The 26,875-nt window shown below is 39.7% G+C and overlaps 1 protein-coding gene across 1 annotated transcript in view; it reads left to right on the top strand.

Moving 5' to 3' along the window:
• Nucleotides 1–6,643: 6,643 nt before the first annotated feature.
• The window catches only part of LOC138445362 (mitochondrial adenyl nucleotide antiporter SLC25A24-like), a 63,162-nt gene continuing 42,930 nt past the window's right edge, over nt 6,644–26,875 (top strand). Inside the window, exons 1-4 of the mRNA XM_069599307.1 lie at nt 6,644–6,890; nt 12,200–12,326; nt 13,318–13,405; nt 21,086–21,197. Coding sequence (XP_069455408.1) covers nt 6,711–6,890; nt 12,200–12,326; nt 13,318–13,405; nt 21,086–21,197 — 507 coding nt within the window. The 5' untranslated portion in view covers nt 6,644–6,710. The remainder of the gene's footprint in view (nt 6,891–12,199; nt 12,327–13,317; nt 13,406–21,085; nt 21,198–26,875) is intronic.

Raw genomic sequence — 26,875 nt, 5'->3', positions numbered from 1 at the left:
AAACAAGAGAGGGACTTCCACAATAATTTTAAACAAAACACTTTCTGATGAAGAAAACTTTTCTTTTGGGAGAGAAAACACTTTGGTATAAAATGCTTTACTATAGTTGTATTTTGAAAAGTTTTGATCTCATTAATATTACATATATGAATTATAGCCAAAGAAACTGACTTACATTAAAAGAATCAAATTTCATGCTTTAAAATGATGTTACTCACAGAAAATACAAAGACTTTATCATTTCTCTTCTGTCAATAGCCACAGCTGGCTTGATATGACCATTGCATTGGGTTTCATTAACTTGACCTTTCTTGGAAAGATTCTAAGGCAGACTTTATTTTCAACACTTATGAGGAAAAAAACCTGACGCAGTACATTTTATCAGTTGATGAGCTTTCATGGTATTATAGGACGTAGAAGAAAAAAATATAAAAAAGAAATAAAACATGAATAAGTGAAAACTGTTATTTATTTCACTAAAATTTTTCCAAATAATAATATATTTGATTCAGAATGACTTTATATGCTTTGTATATTCATAGCAGAGTATGTTAATGAGTCTGGGTAAAAGTATTTAATTGAATAAATTCTAGAAAAATGCCTACAACATGGTCCATAAAAGCATTTTAAGCTGTTATTCTGATGTTCTATCACCCTCTACTGATCAGTGAGCCAAATTACATTTAGCCTTTTTCCCACTCCAAAGTGGATTTCTTCTTCGAAGACAAAAAATATTTTGTTCGCTGCTAAATCTATAAAATCTGTTCACTAATTTAAGAAAAAATATTGAAACTAAGTATATCAAATATCATTTGTTTATGTCTTTATCATTAGTCTGTGAGCTTCTCCAGGAAAGTAAAAAGACTCATTATCTTTATATTCCTAGTGGTTAGTATACTACTTAGCACAGTACATACACTCAGGAAGTGTTGGATAAAAGGTATGCTGAAGTAATTTGCACAGTTATAGAAATCTTCATTTATCATTATTTTATAAAGTTGTTTTATAATTAACATTAATGTCTAAACAGTGTCTAACTAGTCAGCATATTAAAAAGCAGAGACATTACTTTGTCAACAAAGGTCCGTCTAGTCAAGGCTATGGTTTTTCCAGTAGTCGTGTATGGATGTGAGAGTTGGACTATAAAGAAAGCTGAGCACCGAAGAATTGATGCTTTTGAACTGTGGTGTTAGAGGGGACTCTTGAGAGTCCCTTGGACTGCAAGGAGATCCAACCAGTCCATCCTAAAGGAGATCAGTCCTGGGTGTTCATTGGAAGGACTGATGTTGAAGCTGAAACTCCAACACTTTGGCCACCTGATGGGAAGGGCTGACTCATTTGAAAAGACGCTGATGCTGGGAAAGATTAAAGGCAGGAGGAGAAGGGGACGACAGAGGATGAGATGGTTGGATGGCATCACTGACTTGGACGTGAGTTTGGGTAAACTCTGGGATTTGGTGATGGACAGGGAGGCCTGGCGTGCTGCGGTTCACGGGGTCACAAAGAGTCAAACACGACTGAGCGACTGAACTGAACTGAACTGACTGCATGTGTGTCCAACTCTTTGCAACTCTGTGGACTGTAGCCTGCCAGGCTCCTCTGTCCATGGGATTCTCCATGCAAGAATACTGGAGTGGGTTGCCATTTCCTCCTTCAGGGGATCTTCCTGACCCAGGGATCGAACCTGCATCTCTGGCATTTCCTGCATTGCAGGCAGATTCTTTACCACTGAGCCACCTGGGAAGCCCCAATATCATCATTACAAGGATTTATATAAAATTAGTAAAACCTTTTTCCAACCCATTGATTTCATTTAAAATGCTTAAGTTGTTTTAACTTCAATATATTTTAACAGTTTTAAACCTATGTTCATCACTTAATTGTGATTTAATCTGGGCATTTTTCTGGTTAACTGTTATTTTTATTAGTTGTATATTATTGAAAATTTTGTTGTTGTTAGAATTGGCTGTGGGGGACAGAGGGCTGAAATGACAGATGGCTGAAGGGCTGAGTTTATTTCCATTTCACATAGATAGTCCAGGGCTGACATGAAAGCTCCAGGATCCTGGTTCTTTTTGTCATATTGCTCAATCATGTATAAAAATGCATTAGCTGTGTATATTAAGCAGAATAAATAGGCGCAGAGCCTTTGGGAGAGTAGACTAAACTCCAAGGCATAGCAAAGTGGAGGTTGGTATATTAGTAGTTCTGATCAAAGATACTGATCTAACGGGCTGGGTCCATTACAACTATGATGAGACTGGTGCCAGTTCTGGGCTACATGATAGGCACATTAACTTTCACAAGTGATATTCCATAAATTCATGACGACAATTGGTACTCAAAATGCCCCCAGATCTTACCTAGTTTCTCTTGTAACACAGCCTTCCCATGCTCTACATTAACTATCATCTTCCATCTCTTCAGACTTCTGGCCCTCACATCCTCTTTTTCTGACTCTCTCTCCCTCACATATTTTTTGTTAAGTGGTAAAGATAGATTTCCCCCAATTTTATTATATAATTGGCTTAGTCCAGTTCAGTTCAGTTGCTCAGTTGTGTCCGACTCTTTGCAACCCCATGAATCGCAGCACGCCAGGCCTCCCTGTCCATCACCAACTCCCGGAGTTCACTCAGACTCATGTCCATCAAGTCTGTGATGCCATCCAGCCATCTCATCCTCTGTCGTCCCCTTTTTCTCCTGCCCCCAATCCCTCCCAGCATCAAAGTTTTTTCCAATGAGTCAGCTCTTCGCATGAGGTGGCCAAAGTACTGGAGTTTCAGCTTTAGCATCATTCCTTTCAAAGAAATCCCAGGGCTGATCTCCTTCAGAATGGACTGGTTGGATCTCCTTGCAGTCCAAGGGACTCTCAAGAGTCTTCTCCAACACCACAGTTCAAAAGCATCAATTCTTCGGTGCTCAGCCTTCTTCACCATCCAACTCTCACATCCATACATGACCACAGGAAAAACCATAGCCTTGGCTAGACGGACCTTAGTCGGCAAAGTAATGTCTCGCTTTTGAATATGCTATCTAGGTTGGTCATAATTTTTCTTCCAAGGAGTAAGGGTCTTTTAATTTCATGGCTGCAGGCATAATCTGCAGTGATTTTGGAGCCCCCAAAAATAAAGTCTGACGCTGTTTCCACTGTTTCTCCATCTATTTCTCACGGAGTGATGGGACTGGATGCCATGATCTTCGTTTTCTCAATGTTGAGCTTTAAGCCAACTTTTTCACTCTCCTCTTTCACTTTCATCAAGAGGCTTTTTAGTTCTTCTTCACTTTCTGCCATAAGAGTGGTGTCATCTGCATATCTGAGGTTATTGATATTTCTCCCGGCAATCTTGATTCCAGCTTGTGTTTCTTCCAGTCCAGCGTTTCTCATGATGTACTCTGCATATAAGTTAAATAAGCAGGGTGACAATATACAGCCGTGACGTACTCCTTTTCCTATTTGGAACCAGTATAATTGGTTTATAACTGCATAAAATTAAGGTGTACAAACATACTGACTTAACTTTCATTTATTGTGAAATGATTACCATACTAAGTTTAGTTAACATCCACCATCTCATGGATTAAAAAAAAAAAAAAAACAGAAAGAAAAAGAAGAAAACAACACACTTTTCTTTCCTTGTGATGGGACTTCTTGGAATCTTTCAAGTGAACCAATACAGCAGTATTAACTATAGCCATCAAGTTGTATATTTCCCTTGTATTTAACATCCTCATTTTCACCATTCCTTCATTCATTCATTGAAGAAGTGGAAGTCATTCTTCAAAGAGCCTGAGTCCCCATCATCTTTCCATCATTGTTTCTACAAACTCTCAACAGAACTTGCACTGTTTGTTATTGTTGTTGCTGCACAGGAGGAAGGGCATCTACAGCTGTAGTCAGCCACAGACAAGGGATGAAGCTGCAGGCAACATGGAGAGCTGAATTCACTCAAGGTTATAGCTTTGCCAAATGAATAAGGCAGTGGAAAAGGGACCAAAAATTTAAAGGGATATAAAAGGTATTGAACAAGACAATAGATTATCGAATTTAAGTGGAAGTAAGAAAGGAATGACACAATGGGGTGAGGACACTGGCAAGATGAAAATATTACTAGATTGTAGGTCTCAGTGTGATTCCCTGTTCATTTTATTTGTTCATTTATTAGACTGTCTTCTTCATATCAATTTATAGGCTTCCTTACATACTCTGAAACCTATTTTTTGTTGTTTGTAAGCTTGTATTTTCTGTAATTTGTTTTTTCACCATTTTAAGTGATGAATTCTGATGTACAGATGTTTTCAATTTTGTCAAATTTGTGGTTTATGACTTATACTTTTTATGTCTTGTTTTGGAACTCCTTTTCTACACTGAGATCACAAAGATACTCTTCCAGATTTTCTTCATAATATTTTCAGGTTTCACACTTTAACTTTGCATCTACTTCACCTGGAGTTTATTTTTGTGCATATTATGATGAGGTGCTAGTGGTAGAGAACCCACCTGCCAGTGCCGGAGACATAAGAGACATGGGTTTGATCCCTGGATTGTGAAGTTCTCCTGGAGGAAGGCATGGCAACCCACTCCAGTATTCTTGCCTGGAGAATCCCATGGACTGAGAAGCCTGGTAGGCTACAGTCCATGGGGTCACAAGAGTCAGACACCCTGAAGTGACTGAGCCCGCATACATGCATGAGGTAAAGATCCATCCATCTAGTCTCTAACTCTCCCCAATCTGGTTTGTGTCTCTCCAATTCATTAAAAATGCTGGTACATTTCTTGCCAAATCTGAAAGATATTTTTCAGTCCCAGCTTTTAATTTTATTCAGTTTTTCAGTAGCAGCTCTCTGCTTTGGTACTGTTTTGGTACTGTCTCAGCCCGGGAGTGCTGCTGTAACAGAAAGTCATAGACTGGGTGTCTTATAAACCAAGCTGGAAAGTCTCAGATCAAGGTACTGGCAGATTCAGTGTCTGGTGAGGGCTTAATTCCTGGCTTGTACATGCTGTCTTCTAGCTGTGTCCTCACAGGGAGGAAGTAGCAAGGGATCTCTCCATGATCTTTTTTATAAGGGCACTAATCCCAGGGGATCAAACCCAGGTCTCCCGCATTGCAGGAGGATTCTTAACTAGCTGAGCCACAAGGGAAGCCCTACTAATGGGATAAAGACTTCATATTAAATACAGATACGTACAGAAAATGCACTTCATTTGCCTAAACTGGTCTTTCTCCTGACCCTATCTGTTAGATAATGGGGTGAAAAGTTAACTAAATATGTAATTTCTTTTAAAGCTTAGACTCAGAATTAGCCCCTTTAGATCAGTGGTCTCCAACCTTTTTGGCACCAGGGACGAGTTTTGTGGAAGACTTTTTCTTCTGGACTGGGGCTGGGGAATGGTTTCTGGGTGATTCAAGTGCATTACATTATTGTGGACTTTATTTCTACGATTATTACATCAGCCCCACCTCAGCTCTTCAGGCATTAGATCCTGGAGGCTGGGGACTCTGCTTTAGATAGTGTCTACCTCCTTTTGGATGAAAGTGAAAAGTGAAAGTGAAGTCGCTCAGTCCTGTCAGACTGCGACCCCGTGGACTGTAGCCTACCAGGCTCCTCTGTCCATGGGATTCTCCAGGCAAGAAGTATTCACTAATTCTCCCCCTAAGAGAGATGGCTGGATGGCATCACTGACTCTATGGACGTGAATATGAGTGAACTCCGGGAGTTGGTGATGGACAGGGAGGCCTGGCATGCTGAGATTCATGGGGTCGCAAAGAGTTGGACACGACTGAGTGACTGAACTGAACTGAACTGGAGTGCATCTGGGGATCAGAGGGAGGGATGTTGCTTACTTGTGAATTCTGCAGCATTGAGACTGAGGGACAAACGGCCTGTGCAGATTCTGAGAGCACACTGGTTGGCATCAGTTAGTCTCCTGTATGTGTTCAGTGCTGGTCTCCATTGTTCCACTGCTGTGTCTTCTCTGTTCTTTCGGTTTGAGCAGTGCTCCTGATGGCTTTGTTTGACTGCTGCTGATTTTCTTGCCAGCCCTTCAACTAGCTCACTGGCCCATTGACTGGGTGATGGCTTCCATTACACTAGATAAATTTCTTTGTTCAATCACTGTCATTTTTGGTATATTTACTTATATATTGTATATATGTGCAATTGTCAGTTCATGTTAGATATTAGAAACCTTATTTCCCCCTTTTTATAAATATAAAAAGAAGTCCTCATATTTTCTCCCTTGGTTACTAAGAGGTGTGGATTTCAACAATTCCATGGGAATGGGAGATGAAGCTTTGGCCTAGAAAAAGGAAGAGAGAGAATAGACCCAGGGTAGCTTCAGGGAGGCTGATCTCCATCAACCTCAGCTCTGAGAACAAAACTGAAAAAAAAAAAAAAAACAAAAACCCTCCCTTAAAAATTCACAACCCTGGACTACCCTCAGTCACTTTAAAGTTTGAATTAAGACTGTGCTGACTGGGAATCCCCAGCCAAACATTAACCGCATTAAAAAAAAAAAAGAAGACTGGCAGAAGCAAACCCGGAACCAAGGGGACATTCCTCGCCCGCTGGCGCGGAACCCAGAGGCGTCGGACCACGAGTTCCAGGGGCAGTTGCTACACCGCCCGCAGGGCCGCCCCCTCGGAGGCTCCCGGCTCGGCCTGCGGCTGGGGCTTTCCCACTTCTCTGGGTTCCCTTGGCGTTGCGTGACCATGCTGCGCGGCAGAGGAGGCTTCCAGCCGCCCACCGTGGCTGGCCAGGAACACGAGTTCGACAGCCTTTTCGAAGAGCTCTTCCAGAAGCTGGGCCGCCGCGGGGACGGGCTGGTGGACATCGTGGAACTGCAGGAAGGACTGGAGGCCCTGGGCTTCCCTCCGGGCGGGGAGGAGGAGGTGGGCCTTGGTGCATTCAGGCCTCAGGGAGCGTGCGGGGTGGGAGGCTCTGCAGGGGTGATATGGGGGTGGGGACGGAGAAGACCTCCTCATCTCTTTGGGGCCTAGTCCCCAGACGTTTTTTGGTGTGAGCTGCTTCACCAGAGACAGCCCGCTGGTGGAACACTTTTCCACGCGTTTCTGTCCTATAAGTGAGCTGCTCTGGTGAAACATGTAGCAGTCTTACCTAAAAATAGGGTCCAAGCCATCAAAACACAAAAGGTTTGCTAGGCGTTCCTACAGGTTAAGGGAACCCCTGGAGGAAGCCGACTGCCTGGGCCTGGGCGCAAATTCGTTTTGCTCTTGGAAACTCCAAGAGTCTGTCTTGATGGCCCCTCCTGAGCGTCCCATAGGGCGTCCCATAGCTTGGGTAGTGGGGCTGGCACTGAAGGGCTCCCTGCTAACACCTTTGGGAATTCCCTGTGTGTGCACTTGCTACTCAGAATACTGGAGTGGGTTGCCATTTCCTTCTCCAGAGGATCTTCCAGATCCAGGGATTGAACCCACATGCTTTGCCACTCCTTCATTGGCAGGCAGATGCTTTACGCTGAGCCACCTGGGAAACCCCAGTTAAAACCAATACTTGTCTGTTTAGAAGTCGCTGTCGGAGAAGGCAATGGCACCCCACTCCAGCACTCTTGCCTGGAAAATCCCATGGACGGAGTAGCCTGGAAGACTGCAGTCCATGGGGTCGCTGAGGGTTGGACACAACTGAGCGACTTCACTTTCACTTTTCACTTTCATGCATTGGAGAAGGAAATGGCAACCCACTCCAGTGTTCTTGCCTGGAGAATCCCAGAGACGGGGGAGCCTGGTGGACTGCCGTCTATGGGGTTGCACAGAGTCGGACACGACTGAAGCGACTTAGCAGTAGAAGTTGCTGTACTGCTCTATACCTTACACTGTAGAGTTATCCTTAAGCTCAACACATGACAATATCAATACTCACTATTGAATTCTCAGAGGGTCCTCATTTCCACAACTGTATGTTTAACTAGCTGACTTACAGTAAAAATAAAGTCTTTGTTTTACTTAAATCTTCTCTAAGAGACTAGTGGCTTCAGCAGCACCATGGGAACATGTGTGCGCATGAGTTTGAAAAGGTGACAGTACACCAGGCTTTATAGAAATATTTTCCTTATGAGGTGACTGAATTACATTGAATTATGGGAAATAGTATTTAATAAGTTTCCATCTGGTAGGCTTGAATTGAATGATGGATGTGAGAGCAGAGAACACTGAATCTAGAAAAACCATACAGTCAGCACAGTAACACATAGTTTATACACCATAGTGCTTAGGATTTATGTAGTGTATACCAGAGAAATGGGGGATGGATTAATGCTATTTAACATTTTTGTTATGGAAACTGATGGTTTGATCCCTAAGGCCCAACCAACCACAGATTCCAGTCCTAATTTTATATGACATATATTGCTTTCACTGGATTCTGTGTGTCCAAGGCTTTTTGCTGCACTCACTTTGTGTTACACAGAATCATCAAACAAGCTGATGAAGTTATGCTTTCCTTCAGAATGCAGCCCCAGAATCTTGTTATTCCATCTCTCTTCTCTGGCAAGAGCTGGGTCTTCTGCTTTAGCAGCCTGTCAATTTTATCTTCTATCCATTTATCCCAGTGGTTCTCAACGAGGGGTGATTTTGTCCCTTAGAGACATATGACATTTTGGATGGTTGTGACACTGGGAGATGTACGTGTGTGATGTGAAGGATGTAGTGAGTGAATGAGTCAGTCAGTCAGTTCAGTTGCTCAGTCGTGTCTGACTCTTTGTGACCCCATGAACCATAGCATGCCAGGCCTCCCTGTCCATCACCAACTCCCAGAGTCCACCCAAACCTATGTCCATTGAGTTGGTGATGCCATCCAACCATCTCATCCTCTGTCGTCCCCTTCTCCTCCTGCCCTCAATCTTTCCCAGCATCAGGGTCTTTTCAAATGAGTCAGCTCTTCCCATCAGGTGGCCAAAGTATTAGAGTTTCAGCTTCAACATCAGTCCTTCCAATGAACACCCAGAACTGATCTCCTTTAGGATAGACTGGTTAGATCTCCTTGCAGTCCAAGGGACTCTCAAGAGTCTTCTCCAACACCACAGTTCAAAAGCATCAATTCTTCTGAGCTCAGCTTTCTTTATAGTTCAATTCTCACATCCATACATGACCACTGGAAAAACCATAACTTTGACTAGACGGACCTTTGTTGATAAAGTAATGTCTCTGCTTTTTAATATGCTGTCTAGGTTGGTCATAACGTTCCTTCCAAGGAGTAAGCGTCTTTTAATTTCATGGCTACAGTCACCACCTGCAGTGATTTTCCAGCCCAGAAAAATAAAGTCAGGCACTCTTTCCACTGTTTCCCCATCTATTTGCCGTGAAGTGATGGGACCGGATCCCATAATCTTAGTTTTCTGAATGTTGAGCTTTAAGCCAACTTTTTCACTCTCCTCTTTCACTTTCATCAAGAGGCTCTTTAGTTCTTCTTCACTTTCTGCCATAAGGGTGGTGTCATCTGCATATCTGAGGTTATTGATATTTCTCCTGGCAATCTTGATTCCAGCTTGTGTTTCTTCCAGCCCAGCGTTTCTCATGATGTACTCTGCATAGAAGTTAAATAAGCAGGGTGACAATATATAGCCTTGACACACTCCTTTTCCTATTTGGAACCAGTCTGTTCCATGTCCAGTTCTAACTGTTGCTTCCTGACCTGCATACAGGTTTCTTAAGAGGCATGTCAGGTGGTCTGGTATTCCCATCTCTTTCAGAATTGTCCACAGTTTATTGTGATCCACACAGTCAAATAAGCAATAAAGCAGGCATAGTCAATAAAGCAGAGATAGATTGTTTTTGGAACTCTCTTGCTTTTTCGATGATCCAGTAGATGTTGGCAATTTGATCTCTGGTTCCTCTGCCTTTTCTAAAACCCACTTGAACATCTGGAAGTTCACTGTTCACATACTGCTGAAGCCTGGCTTGGAGGATTTTGAGCATTACTTTACTAGCGTGTGAGATGAGTGCAATTGTGTGGTAGTTTGAGCATTCTTTGGCATTGCCTTTCTTTGGGATTGGAATGAAAACTGACCTTTTCCGGTCCCGTGGCCACTGCTGAGTTTTCCAAATTTGCTGACATATTGAGTGCAGCACTTTAACAGCATCATCTTTCAGGATTTGAAATAGTTCAACTGGAATTCCATCACCTCCGCAAACTTTGTTATTAGTGATGTTTCAAGGCCCACTTGACTTCACATTCCAGGATGTCTGGCTCTAGGTGAGTGTGAGTCATCACACCATCATGATTATCTGGGTCATGAAGATCTTTTTTTACAGTTCTTCTGTGTATTCTTGCCACCTCTTCTTAATATTTTCTGCTCTGTTAGGTCCATACTGTTTCTGTCCTTTATTGTGCCTGCCTTTGCATGAAATGTTCCCTTGGTATCTCTAATTTTCTTGAAGAGATCTCTAGTCTTTCCCATTCTATTGTTTTCCTCTATTTCTTTGCATTGATTACTGAGGAAGGCTTTCTTATCTCTCCTTGCTATTCTTTGGTACTCTGCATTCAAATGGGTATGAATTTGCTTTTCGCTTTTCCTTTGCTTTTTGCTTCTCTTCTTTTCACAGCTATTTGTAAGTCCTCCTCAGACAGCCATTTTGCTTTTTTGCATTTCTTTTTCTTGGGGGTGGTCTTGATTCCTATCTCCTGTGCAATGTCATGAACCTCTGTCCATAGTTCATCAGGCACTCTGTCTATCAGATCTAGTCCCTTAAATCTTTGTCACTTCCACTGTATAGTCATAAGGGATTTGATTTAAGTCATACCTGAATGGTCTAGTGGTTTTCCCTACTTTCTTCAGTTTAAGCCTGAATTTGGCAATAAGGAGTTCATGATCCTTATGGATGTAGTGAGAGATGATGCTAAACATACTGTAATGCACAGGACAACAAAGTTATCTGGTCTCAAATGTCAGTTGTGGCACAGTTGAGAAACCCTGCCTATCCCAACCACAAGCTCCTTGCTCATCCCAACCACAAGCTCCTTGCTCCTCCCTTCCAGCTGACCATGCCCTTTACTTCACTGAGGAAGCAGAGGTGAACTGGCATCAATGTCCTCAGATTTCTGGCCTTCTCATAATGTGACCTGAGCTGTAAAATAGGGATCTTATTAGTGCCTGTCTCATAGGACCATTATGATGACTCTACTGTCTCTCACCTGTTACCGTAACAGTCTTATAACCAGTCTTCCTGCCCTTATCTCTCACCTGTTACTGTAACAGATTTATAACCAGTCTTCCTGCCCTTACCTCTCAGCATCAGTTCTTCCACACTGCCATCATATGACATTTCTGAAAGTACATCTCATTAGTTCATAACCCTCCTCTTCAGGGGTGGACAATGTTGGTGGGAAAAGTGTAAACCTCTTAGTGTGGTATTGAAGGTTTCCTGATTTCCTGCAGGGTGTTGTGTTTGGTGGGACAGTTCTCCAACTTGCAGATAAGCAGGGATCCAGGTTCTTTCTCTCTTGTGACTATGTTCTGTTCAAGGGTCTCATCATCATCTGCAATTAGTTGGTGAAAGGAATGAGCATAGGGGAAGACATGTGAGAGGATTTTATTAGCTAGGCCTAGAAGTGGCACACATTACTTTCACTTGGATTCTGTTGGAGAGATCTTGGTCACAGGACCATGCTTAACTGCAAGGGAGACTGGGAAGTGTAATCTAGCCACTTTGTCCAAAGAAGGCAATGAGGAATTTTGGTGGATGGCTGGTGATCTTTGCTACATTTCTCACACCTTTGTCTCTTTGTTTGCTCACCTTTCGCTATTCATTTTAAAAATATTTGAGTCCCTTCTAGCTCTGTCCCTTCTTCAGAGCACTCACATCTTTGTTACCCTCTGATGCTTGATCATTTTCTACCATTGTGATTTTGGTGTCTTCCCTGTTAGCCTGTAAGCTTCTGGAGCACTGGGATTATTGCTGACTCATTTCTGTTTCTCAAGCGTTTAGTTCCTTACATATTTATTGAGTGAATGAATACATGCATGGCTGTTGAGTAGAAGAGTAGTCAATTGCTAAAGTTCTTTAAAATTCCAGTACTCAAAGATTCTATGTTTTCAGTGTTAGAAATTTTACTCTAAAAATAAGGCACTGGTAATTTGTGGCAGATTGACTTACATGTGATAAATATATAAATATTTAAATGCTGTAATTTGTTATCTACCTTGTGTGAATGTATCTCTAATATCATTTTTCCTTTCTTGTAGATAATTTTAAAATCTGTGGTTGATAATGAACATAATCTGCTGGACCTTGGCACATTTATGCAGTACATAAAAGATAATGAGATAAACATGAAATTGACTTTTAAGAGTTTGGACACAAATAATGATGGTTTGTTTTTCATACAACTAGTAATTTTATCGAAAAATTAATTGTGTTTTAGTAAAGGTTTATTTTTAGGTGTTTGGCTTCTCTGAAAGGTTATTGAAAACTCATTTATTTAATTCTGTCATTTGTTTTATTATTACTTTTAAGAAATATTTTTAAATGATGTTGCTTTTATTTACATACTACCTTTCAAAAAGAAAACCACCAACAAAAAGGTTATACCCTTTGAGTAACATGCTTTTTAGCTAAAGATCTGAGAAATATTTACTTCATTTTGGTAAGGTTTTTACATGAAGCTCCATGTGGCAATGGTGGTTAAGCTGAGTCTGGAAAGATCAGTAGACGTTACCTTAGTGAAGAGTAGGAAAGAGTGGTCCAGGCAGAGGAAATAGCTTGTTGGGAGGCTGTGGTCACCTAGGGGGAGTAGGTCATGTCTGAGGAACTAGAGGAAGACCAGTGAGGGTGAAGCTGAGAGCAAGGGGAAGTGTCAGAGATGAGGCTGGGAGGCTGGCACAGGTAGGATCATGGAGAGCCTTCGGGTCTGGAAAGGTTTCTGGACTTGATCATAAAGGGGAATGAGGTGGGAAGCCTCTGAAGAGTTTTCAGTAGTGGGGGTAGTAACCCCATCATATTTGTGTAGAGCATGAACTGGCATTTTGAGCTACTGTGGGACTGGGTTGATGGGAATAAATGACTTGGGAAACACTTAGGCACAGAACAGACCACATTTGGTGGTCTGAATGTGTAGTAGGCTGAGGGAAAGAAGAGACAAGAATGACTTATTTAAGCAATATTGGAGATAAACTTTTTATTTATTAATATAAGAAATGTCATATGGACTTTCCAGTCTCTTTGTCATGGCAAGTAGAAAAAGTAATTGGGATGTTGATGTTTTATGGCATGTTGTGATAATGTGCTGAATACTGCGTTACTGTTTGCCTCTGCATATTTTCAAACCTTCCAGTTGATGCTCATTTTCTTTATTCCTTTAAAGGAGTGATTGATCCTTCAGAAATTATCAATAGTCTCAACTTAATAGGTATACATATTTCTGAAAAAGAGGCATTGAAGATTCTTGAAAGGTCAGCCCTTACATATTATATATATTTTAAAATTAATTTTTATTTACTTTAAAACCTTTTGGGCTTCCCTCATAACTTAGACAGTAAAGAGTCTGCCTGCAATGCGGGAGACCTGGGTTCAATTCCTGGGTCAGGAAGATCCCCTGGAGAAGGAAATGGCAACCCATTCCAGTATTCTTGCCTGGAAAATCCCGTGGATGGAGGAGTCTGGTTGGGCTATAGTCCATGGGGTCACAAAGAGTCAGACCCGACTGAGCGACTTCACTTTCTTTCTTTCTTTCGGACTTCCTTTGCAGTCCAGTGGTTAGGACTCTGTGCTTTCACTGCAGGGGTTGTTGTGGGTTCAGTCTCTGGTTGGGGAACTAAGATCCCTCATGCTGTACAGTGTAGCCAGAAAACCAAAAACCAAACAAACAAAAAACCAAAAACCCCACAAGCAAACAAAAACCCAAACAGCTTTTTCATTATGAAAATGAAAACTGTGGAAATTTTATGAAAACATGAATAATGGCTCATAATCATCTGTTTGCTATCACTGTTCTATATGATATATTATCAGCTTTGAGTCTCTTAAGACTTTAGAGGCAAAGGCTATTATTTTCCTTGTTTTACTGAGGTTAAGCAACTTCCTCAAGGTCACCATAATCCACCTCTGCAATATTAATCCATTGATATAATTTTATATTTATTTTATATTTATGCATATATCTATTTTTTGTAAGATCATATGCTTTATGCTATTAATCAGGCCATCAAGCATCCAATCAATCAAGTCACCTATCAATCAGATATTGATTGATGCTTTTTGTGACACATGCAGTAGCCAGTGAAGATTCAGTGGTATAAACGATATGGTCCTGGTGCCCATCCTTGCAGAGCTAATAGTCTATGGGGCTGAGGGGAGCTGAGTTGCAGAGTGGCGAAAGCTATGATAGGGACACATAAGAAAACACTGAAGAAAAGTATCTCTACTAGGAAAGAGAGCTGAATTTTGTCAACTATACCGCTTTTTTCACTTAACCTATTTTTTAAAAGCTTACTTACTTTTGGCTGTGCTGGGTCTTCGTTGCTGCATGGGCTTCTCTATTTGTGGTGAGCACAGGCTACTCTCTAGTTGCCGCGCTCAGGCTTCTCATTGCTGTGGCTTCTCTTGTTCGGAGCATGGGCTCTAAAGTGCTCAGGCTCAGCAGTTGTGGCTCCTGGGCTCTACAGCACAGGCTCAGTTGTGGTGCACAGGCTTAGTTGCTCCCAGGCATGTAGGATCTTCCTGGATCAGGGATCAAACCTGTGTCTCTTGCATTGGCAGGTGGATTCTTTACCACGAGCCACCAGGGAAACTGTTCACTTGACTTATTTATTTAATGTACTATAGTAGTAGATCTGACATTAAACATTCCTGAGTTAAAGCTAACTTGTTATGAACTGTTTCATTCAAGAAACATACAGACCAATAGAGAATTTTATCACAAACAACCATACCATCACTGGGTTTGTCATATTTAACATTTTGCCATATTTGGTTCAGATTTTTCAAATAAATAAAACATTACAGACAGCTGAAGTTTTCAGTGTCTTTAAACCCATTTCCTTCTTTTCTGCCAGAAGTAACTACTATTCTGAACTTATCATCCCCATACACATTTTTATCTCTGTGTCTATTTTACTACCTACATATCCTTAAAGTATGATACTGCTTCTCATATTTTAAGACATTATTTAAATGGTGGCATGCTGCATATTTTTAAAATCACTTTTACTAAATATTATATTTTAAAGATTTGTTGATGTTGATGTCTATAGCATCAATCATTTTAGTCAGTGTACAGCTTCTATTTAATGTATATGATTCAATTTACTTATGAATTCTCCTGATAGAATTTAGGTGTTTTTTTTTTTTTTTTGGAGTTTAAGAAAATAGTTTTTTATAAGTATGATTTAATTAAAGCTGTTTACAGTTGTTCTCTCCCACAGTAGTTAAGCATGAATTTAAAAAAGAATAGATGAGAAAAACAAGCACACGCAGCACACAGGGTTAGAGGAGCCAGCATGCGAAGTCTGTGGAACTCGAGGTTTCACTGCAGCAGGAATGGGACCAGATGCAGGTGGCCTTTTTTTTTTTTTTCCCTATTAGGAGGAAAAAAAAAAAAAAGACTGCAAAGGAAACAAACACGAAGTCATGTAACTGCCCACTGCCCAAGACGACAGCACTATAGAAACAGTTGCAAGTTAATTCTTAGAGATGACTAGAGATTTTTCAGTGTTTACACAAAAGTACATAGTACATATTTTTTTCTTTTTTTACAAAATAAACGTCATTTGCCACCATAACCTTTTCTTTAGAGGAAGATTTTTGCAGCAGGTCACAAGGGTTCTATTAAGTCATTTTAATGCTGAGGAAACGAATTTGAGTAATAGAACTAATCACTTCCCTATAGATGGATGTTAAGATGACAATTCAGATTATTTTTCAAACTAATCCTGAGCAAAATCTGTTTACAGTTTAAATAGTAATGTTATGTAAAAAGTATTAACAAATCCACTATTACAAATATCAATTTCCTATATGGTCATCTATATATACACACAATAAAATGGTAAATATATGCAAAAATATTAAAAAAAATGCACAGATCACTCTCCCCTTTGAAATTTGGACTTCCTATATGATACCTGAAAAAATTGTTTTTTAAATTTTGTTTTGTTACTAGTACAAAACAATGCTGGAATGAATAGTCTCATATACATCATCTTGTTTATTACTTGCAGTCAAGTTGCTTAACTGTAGGGTATACAGACCTTTAATTAGATATTACAAATTTTTCTCCAGAGTGGTTGTACCAATTTAGTATTCTACTAGAAATGTATTTCCTTTCTATTACTTGATACTATAGTCTTCTAATATTTAAATGTTTTCCAAACCCATGGGTCAGAAATATTGTCCTGTTGTTTTAATATAATTTGATTTAATTTACTTATATTCCTCATTGCTAGTGAGTCTGAACATCTTTTAATGTATTAGCTGGCCATTTGGATATTAGCTTCCTATGAATTGCTTACGTTAAGTCTTTTGCCTACTTTTAAGCTGAATTGGTCATCATTTTCTTAATGGTTTGTAGCTGTTCCTTCGTAAATTCCGGATGTTAATCCTGTGATGGTTATATGTGCTGCAAATGTCTTTTCCCAGCTTGTTTCTTATTCTAAATTCATTTTTTGTGTTTTTGTCATTGTGCAGAAAATTTCAGTTTTAATGTAGTCATATTTGTCCATCTTTTTCTTTTATGCATGTGCTTTTAACACCTTGAAAAACTCTTCCTTACCCTGGGATATAAAAATGTTAACCTATATCTTATTTTTACAATTTTGCATTTTACATTTAGTTCTTTAACTCATCTGTAATTGATGTTCATGTATGTTATAAAATTACATGTCCAGTTTCATTTTTTTCTATATTGTCTGTTGTTCCATCACCATTAATTGACTGGTCTCATCCTTTTCCCACAATTTGAAATGCTTACCTCTGTCATATTATTAAATTTCCATCTGTATGTGGATGTGTTTCTCATCTCTTTACTATATTACATTGGCTGTTGTCTGTTATGCATCATTACCATCTCCTAATTGCTATCACTTTAGAATACATCTTTATATCTGGTTTTACTTTCTTCATCTTCAATAATGTCAATGCTATTCTTGGCCCTTTAATCTTCTATATGCATTTTAGAATCAGCTTATTTGGATACATATATAAATATGCACATGTGCATACATACACTCATAAACCTCTTTTGGAACTCTTTTTGGCTGCGCCATGCAGCATGTGGGATTCTTAGTTCCCTAACCAGGGATTGAACCTGTGCCCCCTGCCCTGGAAGCATGGAGTCCTAACCACTGGACCACCAGGAATTTAATTCCCCCTTTTTGGAATTTTGATTGCAATTGCATGTAATTTATAGATCCATTTGGGGGAGAAGTGATGTACTTATGATGTTACATTTTCTCTTTCATGAATATTATGTATGTCTTTATTTTTAGATCTTCTTTAATGTCTTTTAATGTTATATATCCTCTATAAAGCTCTTATATAACTTTTGTTGGATTTACTCACAGAAACATGGTTTTTGTTGTTCTTCTAAGTATACAGAGGAATTTGATTTGCTATCACTTCATTTAGAATTATCATATCCATGTTAATAATCAATACTATTCCTAGGGTTAAGATGGAACCTTGTTTCCTTTCTGTGGTCTACAGGGCTCCACGTGGTCTGGCCCACCTCTCTAGTCTCGTCATCCAGAACTCTCCCTCCACTCTGTGCTCCAGGCTGACTGAGCTTTCAGTCTTAAACAACAACAACAAGAACAACAGCAACAAACACCCTGGAGTCCCATTGCTTCAACCCTTGTACAAACTGTTCTTTCTGTCTGGGAGACCCATTCCAGCTCCTTTACTTGGATATCCCCTAGCTTATTCTTTAGGTCTCTATTCAGATGTGACTCTGACCTCTGAAACTTTTTTGGTTTTGGTGGTATTTCCTTTTACAACTTTACAGAGGCTCATCTGTCATATTCCCTATTCCCAATAGACTGTAAAGCTGGGACCAAAGTATATTATCCATTATTTTATAGTCAATGCCTAGTACAGTGTCTGGAATGTACTAACAGATCAATACATGTTTTCTGACTGACTTAATATTGTTACAAAAACCAGGGGTGGAGAGTATCAGATTTAACAGGAGGGACTGGCAACATAAATATTGAAAAAAAATTCCTTGGATCTGTTCATTTGAGATTTCTGGTCCTCTTAGTGAAAATAGTTTCAGTGGGTGGTAAAGGGTTATGTCAGATTGCACTGGGCTACAGAACAAATGGGAAGTGAGGAGGTGGGTATGATGAATGTAGTTTACTGATTTGGGAAGTTTAGATAAGATGGAGAAGATGCCTAAGCAAGTCTTCTTGCATTGTATTTTTTTGAAGGATAGGAGAGATTTGTGGAGAAGTAGCCATGAGAAAGAGAGACATTTGTTGGATATCTTGTAGAGAAAGGAAATTAATGATTGAGAAGGAGTAGGACCAATAGCTCAAGAGAGACAGACAGGGTCCTTGAGTAAGAGTCAACATGTAATTCTCTGAGTCTAGGCGCATAGGAGGTGAGGATAAAAGTGGGTAGAGAGAAATTTATTCATTCATTTACTGAATGCATGGATTTATATAGATGCCAGGGATGTAGCAGTGAAGTAGTAGTGAAGGAAACAGGCAGAAATTCCTGCTCTATGGAACACTCAATAACCAAGAGGAGACAATAGGAGAAAAACAAATTATGCTAGATGGTGCTAAGTGGAAAAATAATAGAAGGGAGGAAAACTATGGATGTGTGAGTGATAGGGGAGTTGCAGTTTTAGATATGGTGAGTTGGGAAGGCCATGCTGGTGACATTTGTGTGGAGATTTGAAGTGAGGAAGGAGTCATGATGGTCTTTGAGGGAAGAGCAGTCTAGGCAAAGGAAGTGGCATGAGCAAAGTCACCAGAAAGGCAGTATATCTGACAAGGTTAGGACACTGAGAGGGGAGCAGTGTGCCTGGAATAGAGTGAATGAAGAAGAAGGTGGTAGGAGATGAGCTTTAAGAGGTAACAGGAGTCAGATCACATATGATCTTGCAGGAAATTATAAGGACTTTGGCTTTTGCCCTGGTAAGTCATTGGATGGTTTTAGACAGAGGTATGACATGATTTTAGATTTTAGGATCATTCTGGCCGATGTGTTGAGAATAGGGGGGACAAGGGTGAGAGTATGGAGGACAGGTATGCAATAATACAGACCGCATTTGAGGGTGGCTTGTAGCAAGATGGAGGAGGTAAGTAGTGATTGGATTCTGGATGTATTTTGAAATGTTCACAATATTTACTGCTGAATTGTGAGTGGGGTGTAAAAGAAAAAAAAATAGTCAAGGATAGTGCCAAGATTTTTGGCCTGAGCATCTAAAAGAATGGAATTGTCATATATTGAGAGGGGTAAAACTGTGAGAACAGCACGTTTGGGATGGGGTAGATATCAGAGTTCAGGTTTGTTTTTGTTGCGTTTCAGATGCTAACCAGACATCTAAGTAGAAATGTTAGGTGGGCAACTTGAAATAGTAATCTGGCGTTCAGAGGATCACTCAAGAGAGACATTTGGAAGTCATAGCCCATAGATGGTATTTGAAGCCATGAAACTGGAAGAGATAACCAAGAAGAGAGTATAATGCTCTGAGTCCTGGTGTTCTCTTATATTTAGAGGCAGGGGAGATGAGGGCAAACCAGTGAAGGAGACAGAGAAGGAGCAGCCAGAGAAAAGGAGGAGGGCTAAGAGAGCACTCTATTCTGGAAACTAGATGAAGAAAATGTTTCAAGGAGGAGACAACTGTCTTTGTCATATGCTGCTGATAGGGTAAAGATGAGGATAGAGAATGGATCACTAATTTGGGGCCATGGAGAATACTGGTGTAGTAATAGTAGTGAGAGCCTGATGGGAGTGGGTTCAAAAGAGAATGAGAAAGTGGAGACAGAAGGTAGATAGCTCTTTAAAGTAACTTATTTATGTATATATTTTGGCTGTATATGTGCATGCATGCTAAGTCACTTCAGTAGTGTCTGACTCTTCGCGACCCCATGGACTATAGACTGCCAGGCTCCTCTGTCCATGGGATTCTCCAGGCAAGAATACTGAAATGGGTTGCCATGCCCTTCTCATTTTTTGCTGTACCATGCAGCTTATGGGGTCTTAATTTCCCTGGCCAGGGATTGAACCTGGGCCCCGTGCATTGAAAGCTTAGAGTCTTAACCACTGGACCACCAGGGAAGTCCCTAGACAAACAACCCTTTAGAGAGTGTTACTGCAAAGGCAGAGATCTAAGGGGTGACTGTGGGGAAGGTTGGGTTAAGAGGTTTTAAGATGAAAACACTTCAACACTCATGTTTTATGGAGAAATGGGGGACAACATGGCCTGAGAGTGAGAGTCAAAAATTGATTTGGTGGCTTGAGATGTGTGAAAATTAGCAGTAATCACTGAGGGAGATGAGAAAGGGTGCTACCTCAAACAAGTAACTTTGAAATTTTGGGAACCTCACATTTCAAAATGATATATTTCATTATCTTTCTTCACATTCTTAATTTCATTCAAAGATTTGAGAAATTCCCTGATGAGAATTCTTAAAATTAGCTTACTATTATTTCATATTAATGAAAATTCTATTTCCATTGATATTTGCATTTCTTATGATATTTTTGACATGGGATATTTTATATCCATAGAAAAGAAAATTGCCTTTTGAGATCCATAACCAAAAAGGGTAATTGTCAGCCATCGTTTTGATTGTTAAGGAGTTACAAGATGAAGTTACAAATAGGGAGAAGGGGAAATATTTAAAGAAGAAATGCTAGAAGGTTGGGATGTAGTAATACTGACAGCTTGTTAGTTCTTTGTAATTTACAAGGCCTTTGTACATATAATCCAGTTTAATAGTCTAATAGCTCTGTTTTGTAGGAATTATTCCCATATAAACCAAAATTTAGAGATGTGAGATGCACTTTCTACATCACAAAAGTAACAATGTGCAGAACTCAACACAGCTCAAATTTTAAGAATATGATGTCATTTTAATAATGCTTTTTAAAATGTATGAATTGTAATTTGTATTAATTTATAGCATGGATGCTGATGGATCACTGACAGTAGATTGGGATGAGTGGAGGAAGTATTTTTTATTTAAACCTGCAAGAAATATGGAGGAAATTGCCCATTACTGGAGCCATTTTACCGTAAGTGGTCTCTTTTTACGAATTTGTATGTCTTATTCTATGAATCATGGGTGTAAATGTAATACATTACATACTCTTAGAAAATTGTGGGGCCAGAAAATTATTTAGTGAGGTTTTGCTGATGCTATACTATACTATAAGTGATGTTTCCTCAGAAATTTGCATGATGCTAAAAAATCTGAGTTGACATGTAATATCTATTTCAACTAAAATTTCAACCTGCAAAAGGCACACATCTGTTGAGAGGAAGTACACTCTTAAGAGTTGATTACTCCTACTCAGCACCATCATTTTGTGTTGTAGTTGGTTATTTTCTTGCCTGAAAAGTAGGGAGTGTGAATTGCAGATTGCTGTATTATATAACACTTCACTGATAAATATTTGTTGGATGAATGAATAAACTTTGAACAGAAGTTTTTGAAAGAGTGTTCTAAGCTTTAGTTTTTTTCATATGCATATATACCTCATGGTCGGCATAGGTCTTGTCTGTTGGTGCACTTAAAAATCTATGCTTCATAATTTCTTAAAGTTCTCAAAATTTCTTAAACTATCTTAAAAGTTTTGCTTAGTAACTACAAACTAAAATCTATACTATTCTGTGTCTCATGATTATATGTATACAGTTGAACCTTGGACAATGCAGATTTGAACTTCACAGATTTACTTATATGCATATTTTTTCACAGTAAATAAGTACTAAAATACTACATGATCTGTGGTTGACAATGGATATGGAGGGTTAACTGTAAAGTTCTACATGGATTTTTGACTGTACCTGGGATCAGTGCCTCTAACCCCTGTGTTATTCAAGGGTCAAATTTATACATGCATCCATATGTCCTGTCTCTGAGAAATGGAGAAGACCAGTAGGATCACATTACTATTGATAGAATAATCTTACTATCTTAGCTGTAACAGTGTGCATTCTCTACTCATAATATGACCCTTACAAAACTGTCTAGTTACCAACATTCTTTCAATAAATATGTAATCATTAAGAGATTTTTTTCCTTTAGGAAGTGTTCATTCTATACCTTCCTTTTAGAGATGATTAAAGCAATTTCAAGACAATGAAAAATACGTTTATTGTATGCCTGTGTGCATACTAAGTCACTGTAGTTGTGTCTGACTCTTTGCGACCCTATGGACCATAGCATTCCAGGCTCCTCTGTCTGTGGGATTCTTCAGGCAAGAATACTGGAGTGGGTTGCTATGCTCTCTTCCTGTATTGGTAGACTAGTGCCACCTGGGAAGCCCATTGTATGCCTAATACATGATAAGTTTTCTGTTTAATAATGAGATAAACAGCAAACAGGCATGGAAAGTGCATATTTTGAAAATTAACTGATACAGTGTTGGTAATAACCTACTAAAGTCATTTAAAATGAACTCAATGAACTGCCTTTTGGGTATAGTGCTAACAAAGGGTGCTTCATTTGTTCCATGGGCAGGTCCATTGTTTGGTTTATAGTAATTTCACAGGATACAAATGTGCTTGGAACTCTAGCTGTACAGCCCAGAGGTAGAAAGCAGCCAGTTCTGCAGGGTGGAAATAGTGCCAGCTCTGGTTCAAATCCCAGCGCTGCCATTTGCTATCTGGATGAGCTGGAGTAAATTATTTAATCTCTCTGGGCCTCAGTTTTCTTAACTGTAAAATTGGGGTAGTAATACTTACAGTTAGAACTGGACATGGGAACAACAGACTGGTTCCAAATAGGAAAAGGAGTATGTCAAAGCTATATATTGTCACCCTGCTTATTTAACTTATATGCAGAGTACATCACGAGAAACACTGGACTGGAAGAAACACAAGCTGGAATCAAGATTGCCAGGAGAAATATCAATAACCTCAGATATGCAGATGACATCACCCTTATGGCAGAAAGTGAAGAAGAACTAAAAAGCCTCTTAATGAAAATGAAAGTGGAGAGTGAAAAAGTTGGCTTAAAGCTCAACATTCAGAAAACGAAGATCATGGCATCCGGTCCCATCACTTCATGGGAAATAGGTGGGGAAACAGTGGAAACAGTGTTAGACTTTATTTTTTGGGGCTCCAAAATCACTGCAGATGGTGACTGCAGCCATGAAATTAAAAGACGCTTACTCCTTGGAAGAAAAGTTATGACCAACCTAGATAGCATATTCAAAAGCAGAGACATTACTTTGCCGACTAAGATCCGTCTAGTCAAGGCTATGGTTTTTCCTGTGGTCATGTATGGATGTGAGAGTTGGACTGTGAAGAAGGTTGAGCGCCGAAGAATTGATGCTTTTGAACTGTGGTGTTGGAGAAGACTCTTGAGAGTCCCTTGGACTGCAAGGAGATCCAACCAGTCCATTCTGAAGGAGATCTGCCCTGGGATATCTTTGGAAGGAATGATGCTAAAGCTGAAACTCCGGTACTTTGGCCACCTCATGAGAAGAGTTGACTCATTGGAAAAGTCTCTGATGCTGGGAGGGACTGGGGGCAGGAGAAGGGGATGACAGAGGATGAGATGGCTGGATGGCATCACTGACTCGATGGACATGAGTCTGAGTGAACTGTGGGAGTTGGTGTTGGACAGAGAGGCCTGGCATGCTGCGATTCATGGGGTCGCAGAGAGTCGGACACGACTGAGCAACTGAACTGAACTGAACTGAATACTTACTTAGGGTTATTATGAGAACTGAAAATGACACATGTAACTGTTTAATACAGCACTGGGTTTGCTCTGTAAATGTCAGTTTTTATTTCTTAAACAGATATTGAGCTATTTCCTAGTCATATTATTGCTAATGACTAAGCGCAGCCAAGCACTTGGAGGACTAATTGCTTTCAAGCACTCTATGTTTTACAATTAATAATATTGGTAACTGACAGTCACTGAGTGTTTTTTAGTGCCAAACATTATGCTGAGTGCTTTATATGCTCTAAGTTACTTAATTAAAAAAAAATAAGTCTATCCAGTTAGGTATTAGTATTGTTCCTCTTTGCATTTGAGGAAACTAAGTCACAGAGGGTTCATTCAATTAGGAGCTCGGGGATTTGGGATTTGAATCCCACCTGACTCCTGAGCCCAGGTCCTTAATCATGACATATGTGATCAAACTTCTAGACCCTCAAAAAAAAAAAAAAACCTACTTGTGATATATATACCACAGAATTTATTATCTGCTCTGCACACTACATGGGAAGGCCCAGGTTTTTTATCAATTACACAGGAAAGTGCTTCTAAATGTATTGTCATATATTTTATATTTGCTTTGTTAGAAGTGAATGGAACAACACACGGGTTCCAAATCGGAACAAGTGTGTCAAGGCTGAATATTGTCACCATGCTTATTTAACTTATATGCAGAGTACATCATGGGAAATGCTGGGCTGGTTGAAGCACAAGCTGGAATCAAGATTGCCAGGAAAAATATCAATTACCTCAGATATGCAGATGACACCACCTTTACGGCAGAAAACAAAGAACTAAAGAACCTCTTGATGAAAATGAAAGAGGAAAGGGAAAAAGTTGGCTTAAAACTCAGCATTCAGAAAACTAAGATCATGGCATCCGGTCCCATCACTACATGGCAAATAGATGGGGAAACAGTGACAGATTTTATTTTCTTGAGATTCAGAATCACTGCAGGTGGTGACTGCAGCCATGAAATTAAAAGATGCTTGCTCCTCGGAAGGAAAGCTATGACCAACCTAGACAGCATATTAAAAAGCAGAGACATTACTTTGCCAACAAAGGTCCATCTAGTCAAAGTTATGTTTTTTCCAGTAGTCATGTATGGATTTGAGAGTCAGACTATAAAGAAGGCTGAGCGCCGAAGAATTGATGCTTTTGAACTGTGGTGTTGGAGAAGACTCTTGAGGGTCCCTTGGACTGCAAGGAGATCCAACCAGTCTATCCTAAAGAAAATCAATCCTGAATATTCATTGGAAGGACTGATGCTGCCGCTGAAACTCCAATACTTTGGCCACCTGATGTGAAGAACTGACTCACTAGAAAAGACTATGATGCTGAGAAAGATTGAAGGTGGGAGGAGAAGGGGACGACAGAGGATGAGGTGGTTGGATGGCATCACTGACTTGATGGATATGAGTTTGAGTAAGTTCCGGGAGTTGGTGATGGACAGGGAAGCCTGGTGTGCTGAGGTCCATGGGGTCGCAAAGAGTCTGACACTGTAATGGGAATTCCTCATAATGTGGTTTCACAGCCTTGAGAAATTCCACAGAAAGAGCACCTGGAAAAACGGCATATATTAAGAAACTGTGTTAACGATTATCTTTCATGTTTTTCTTAAGAATAATCTCCTTGTTATAAACCTCAAGGCCAAACCCAGAAGGGAGTGTGACTGGGATCATGAAAGCATGGACCTTGGAACACCTGGGTTGGCATCAAGCATGAACGCTGCCTACATACTTGCTGATTGTTCCTGAGACTAGCTCAAAAGGGAATGGCCTGGGGTAAAAACAAGGAGATCTGGACTGTGTCAGTGTAGTGTCTTGGGAAAGGTATGATAAAAAAATGTTGTAGTCTGCAATTAGGAATAAAAGCTGGACTTAGAGTGGACTCTGCACCTCAGTCCAATAGCGGCTGCAGATCCCCTGACACACTGCACCAGATTTCGTATTCTGTCTTCATTCTTGTTGCTTGCTCCCGGACCATTAGGGCAACACGACATGAGTGAGCGACTGAATTGAACTTGTTAGAAGTGAAAAGTCTGACTGAAGATAATAGGAGAATCTGCTAGTCTTGAACACTGAAGATACTTATACATTATTGCCTCTTAAATAACTATTCTCACCACTGTGTGCACAGCCTGTATTTGACTATGGGGCATCCTCGATGGCTCAGCGGGTAAAGAAACCGCCTGCAATGTAGGAGACACAGGAGAGCTAAAAGTATTTATTAGAATTTGACAGATTGTTCTTTTTGTATTTAATCTTAGACAAATAATTTTATGTTGAAAATGGTATACAGATTTTTAAATGGTTAAATTGTAAAGGTTTTCCTAAGCATGATACAAAAATTATCAATTCATATTTTTAATATAATTATATTAATTTTATAATTGACAGTATTTCAAGCTAATTTATGAGTTATTTAAAGTTATATTGGTTGGTAAGATATAAAATCGTAGGAAAGGCTGATATTAAATTTGCTGTGGAGATGAAATATATAAAAAATTTAGACCTTATTAGGAGATAATGTTTCCATTTGAGATCAGCTAACTATAATGTTATGTAAAATTTGTTTTGATAGGGAATTGACATGGGAGATAGATGGACTTTTCATAATTTAGTTGATGAAAAGAGAAAATCTGGTCATCTATGGAAATATCTGTTGGCTGGAGGCATAGCGGGTATGTGTGCTCGAACATGTACAGCGCCATTAGAGCGTCTGAAAACCCTCATGCAGGTGTGTTGCATAGTTCGTGTACATGATTTTGAGTAATGTGAATAATATTTGATGCTTTTAAAAAGGAGGATTTCAGAAGTCTTTTTAATAATATTTCTTGATTTTTTTTTCATGTGCAAATTGCTTCATTGCCAGTAATCTAGACTCAGTTATTCAATAAGTTCCCAGACACTCAACTCACCTTGAGGGTGCAACAACCAAGTGATATACCATTCTCATTCACATGCATTTTGGAGTTTTGTGATGGAGACAGATCTGCAAATAAATAATTAAATACAA

Source organism: Ovis canadensis, chromosome 1, assembly GCF_042477335.2.
Source record: "Ovis canadensis isolate MfBH-ARS-UI-01 breed Bighorn chromosome 1, ARS-UI_OviCan_v2, whole genome shotgun sequence".
Taxonomy (NCBI): Eukaryota; Metazoa; Chordata; class Mammalia; order Artiodactyla; family Bovidae; genus Ovis; species Ovis canadensis.
This window is presented reverse-complemented; position numbering and strand designations above follow the sequence as displayed.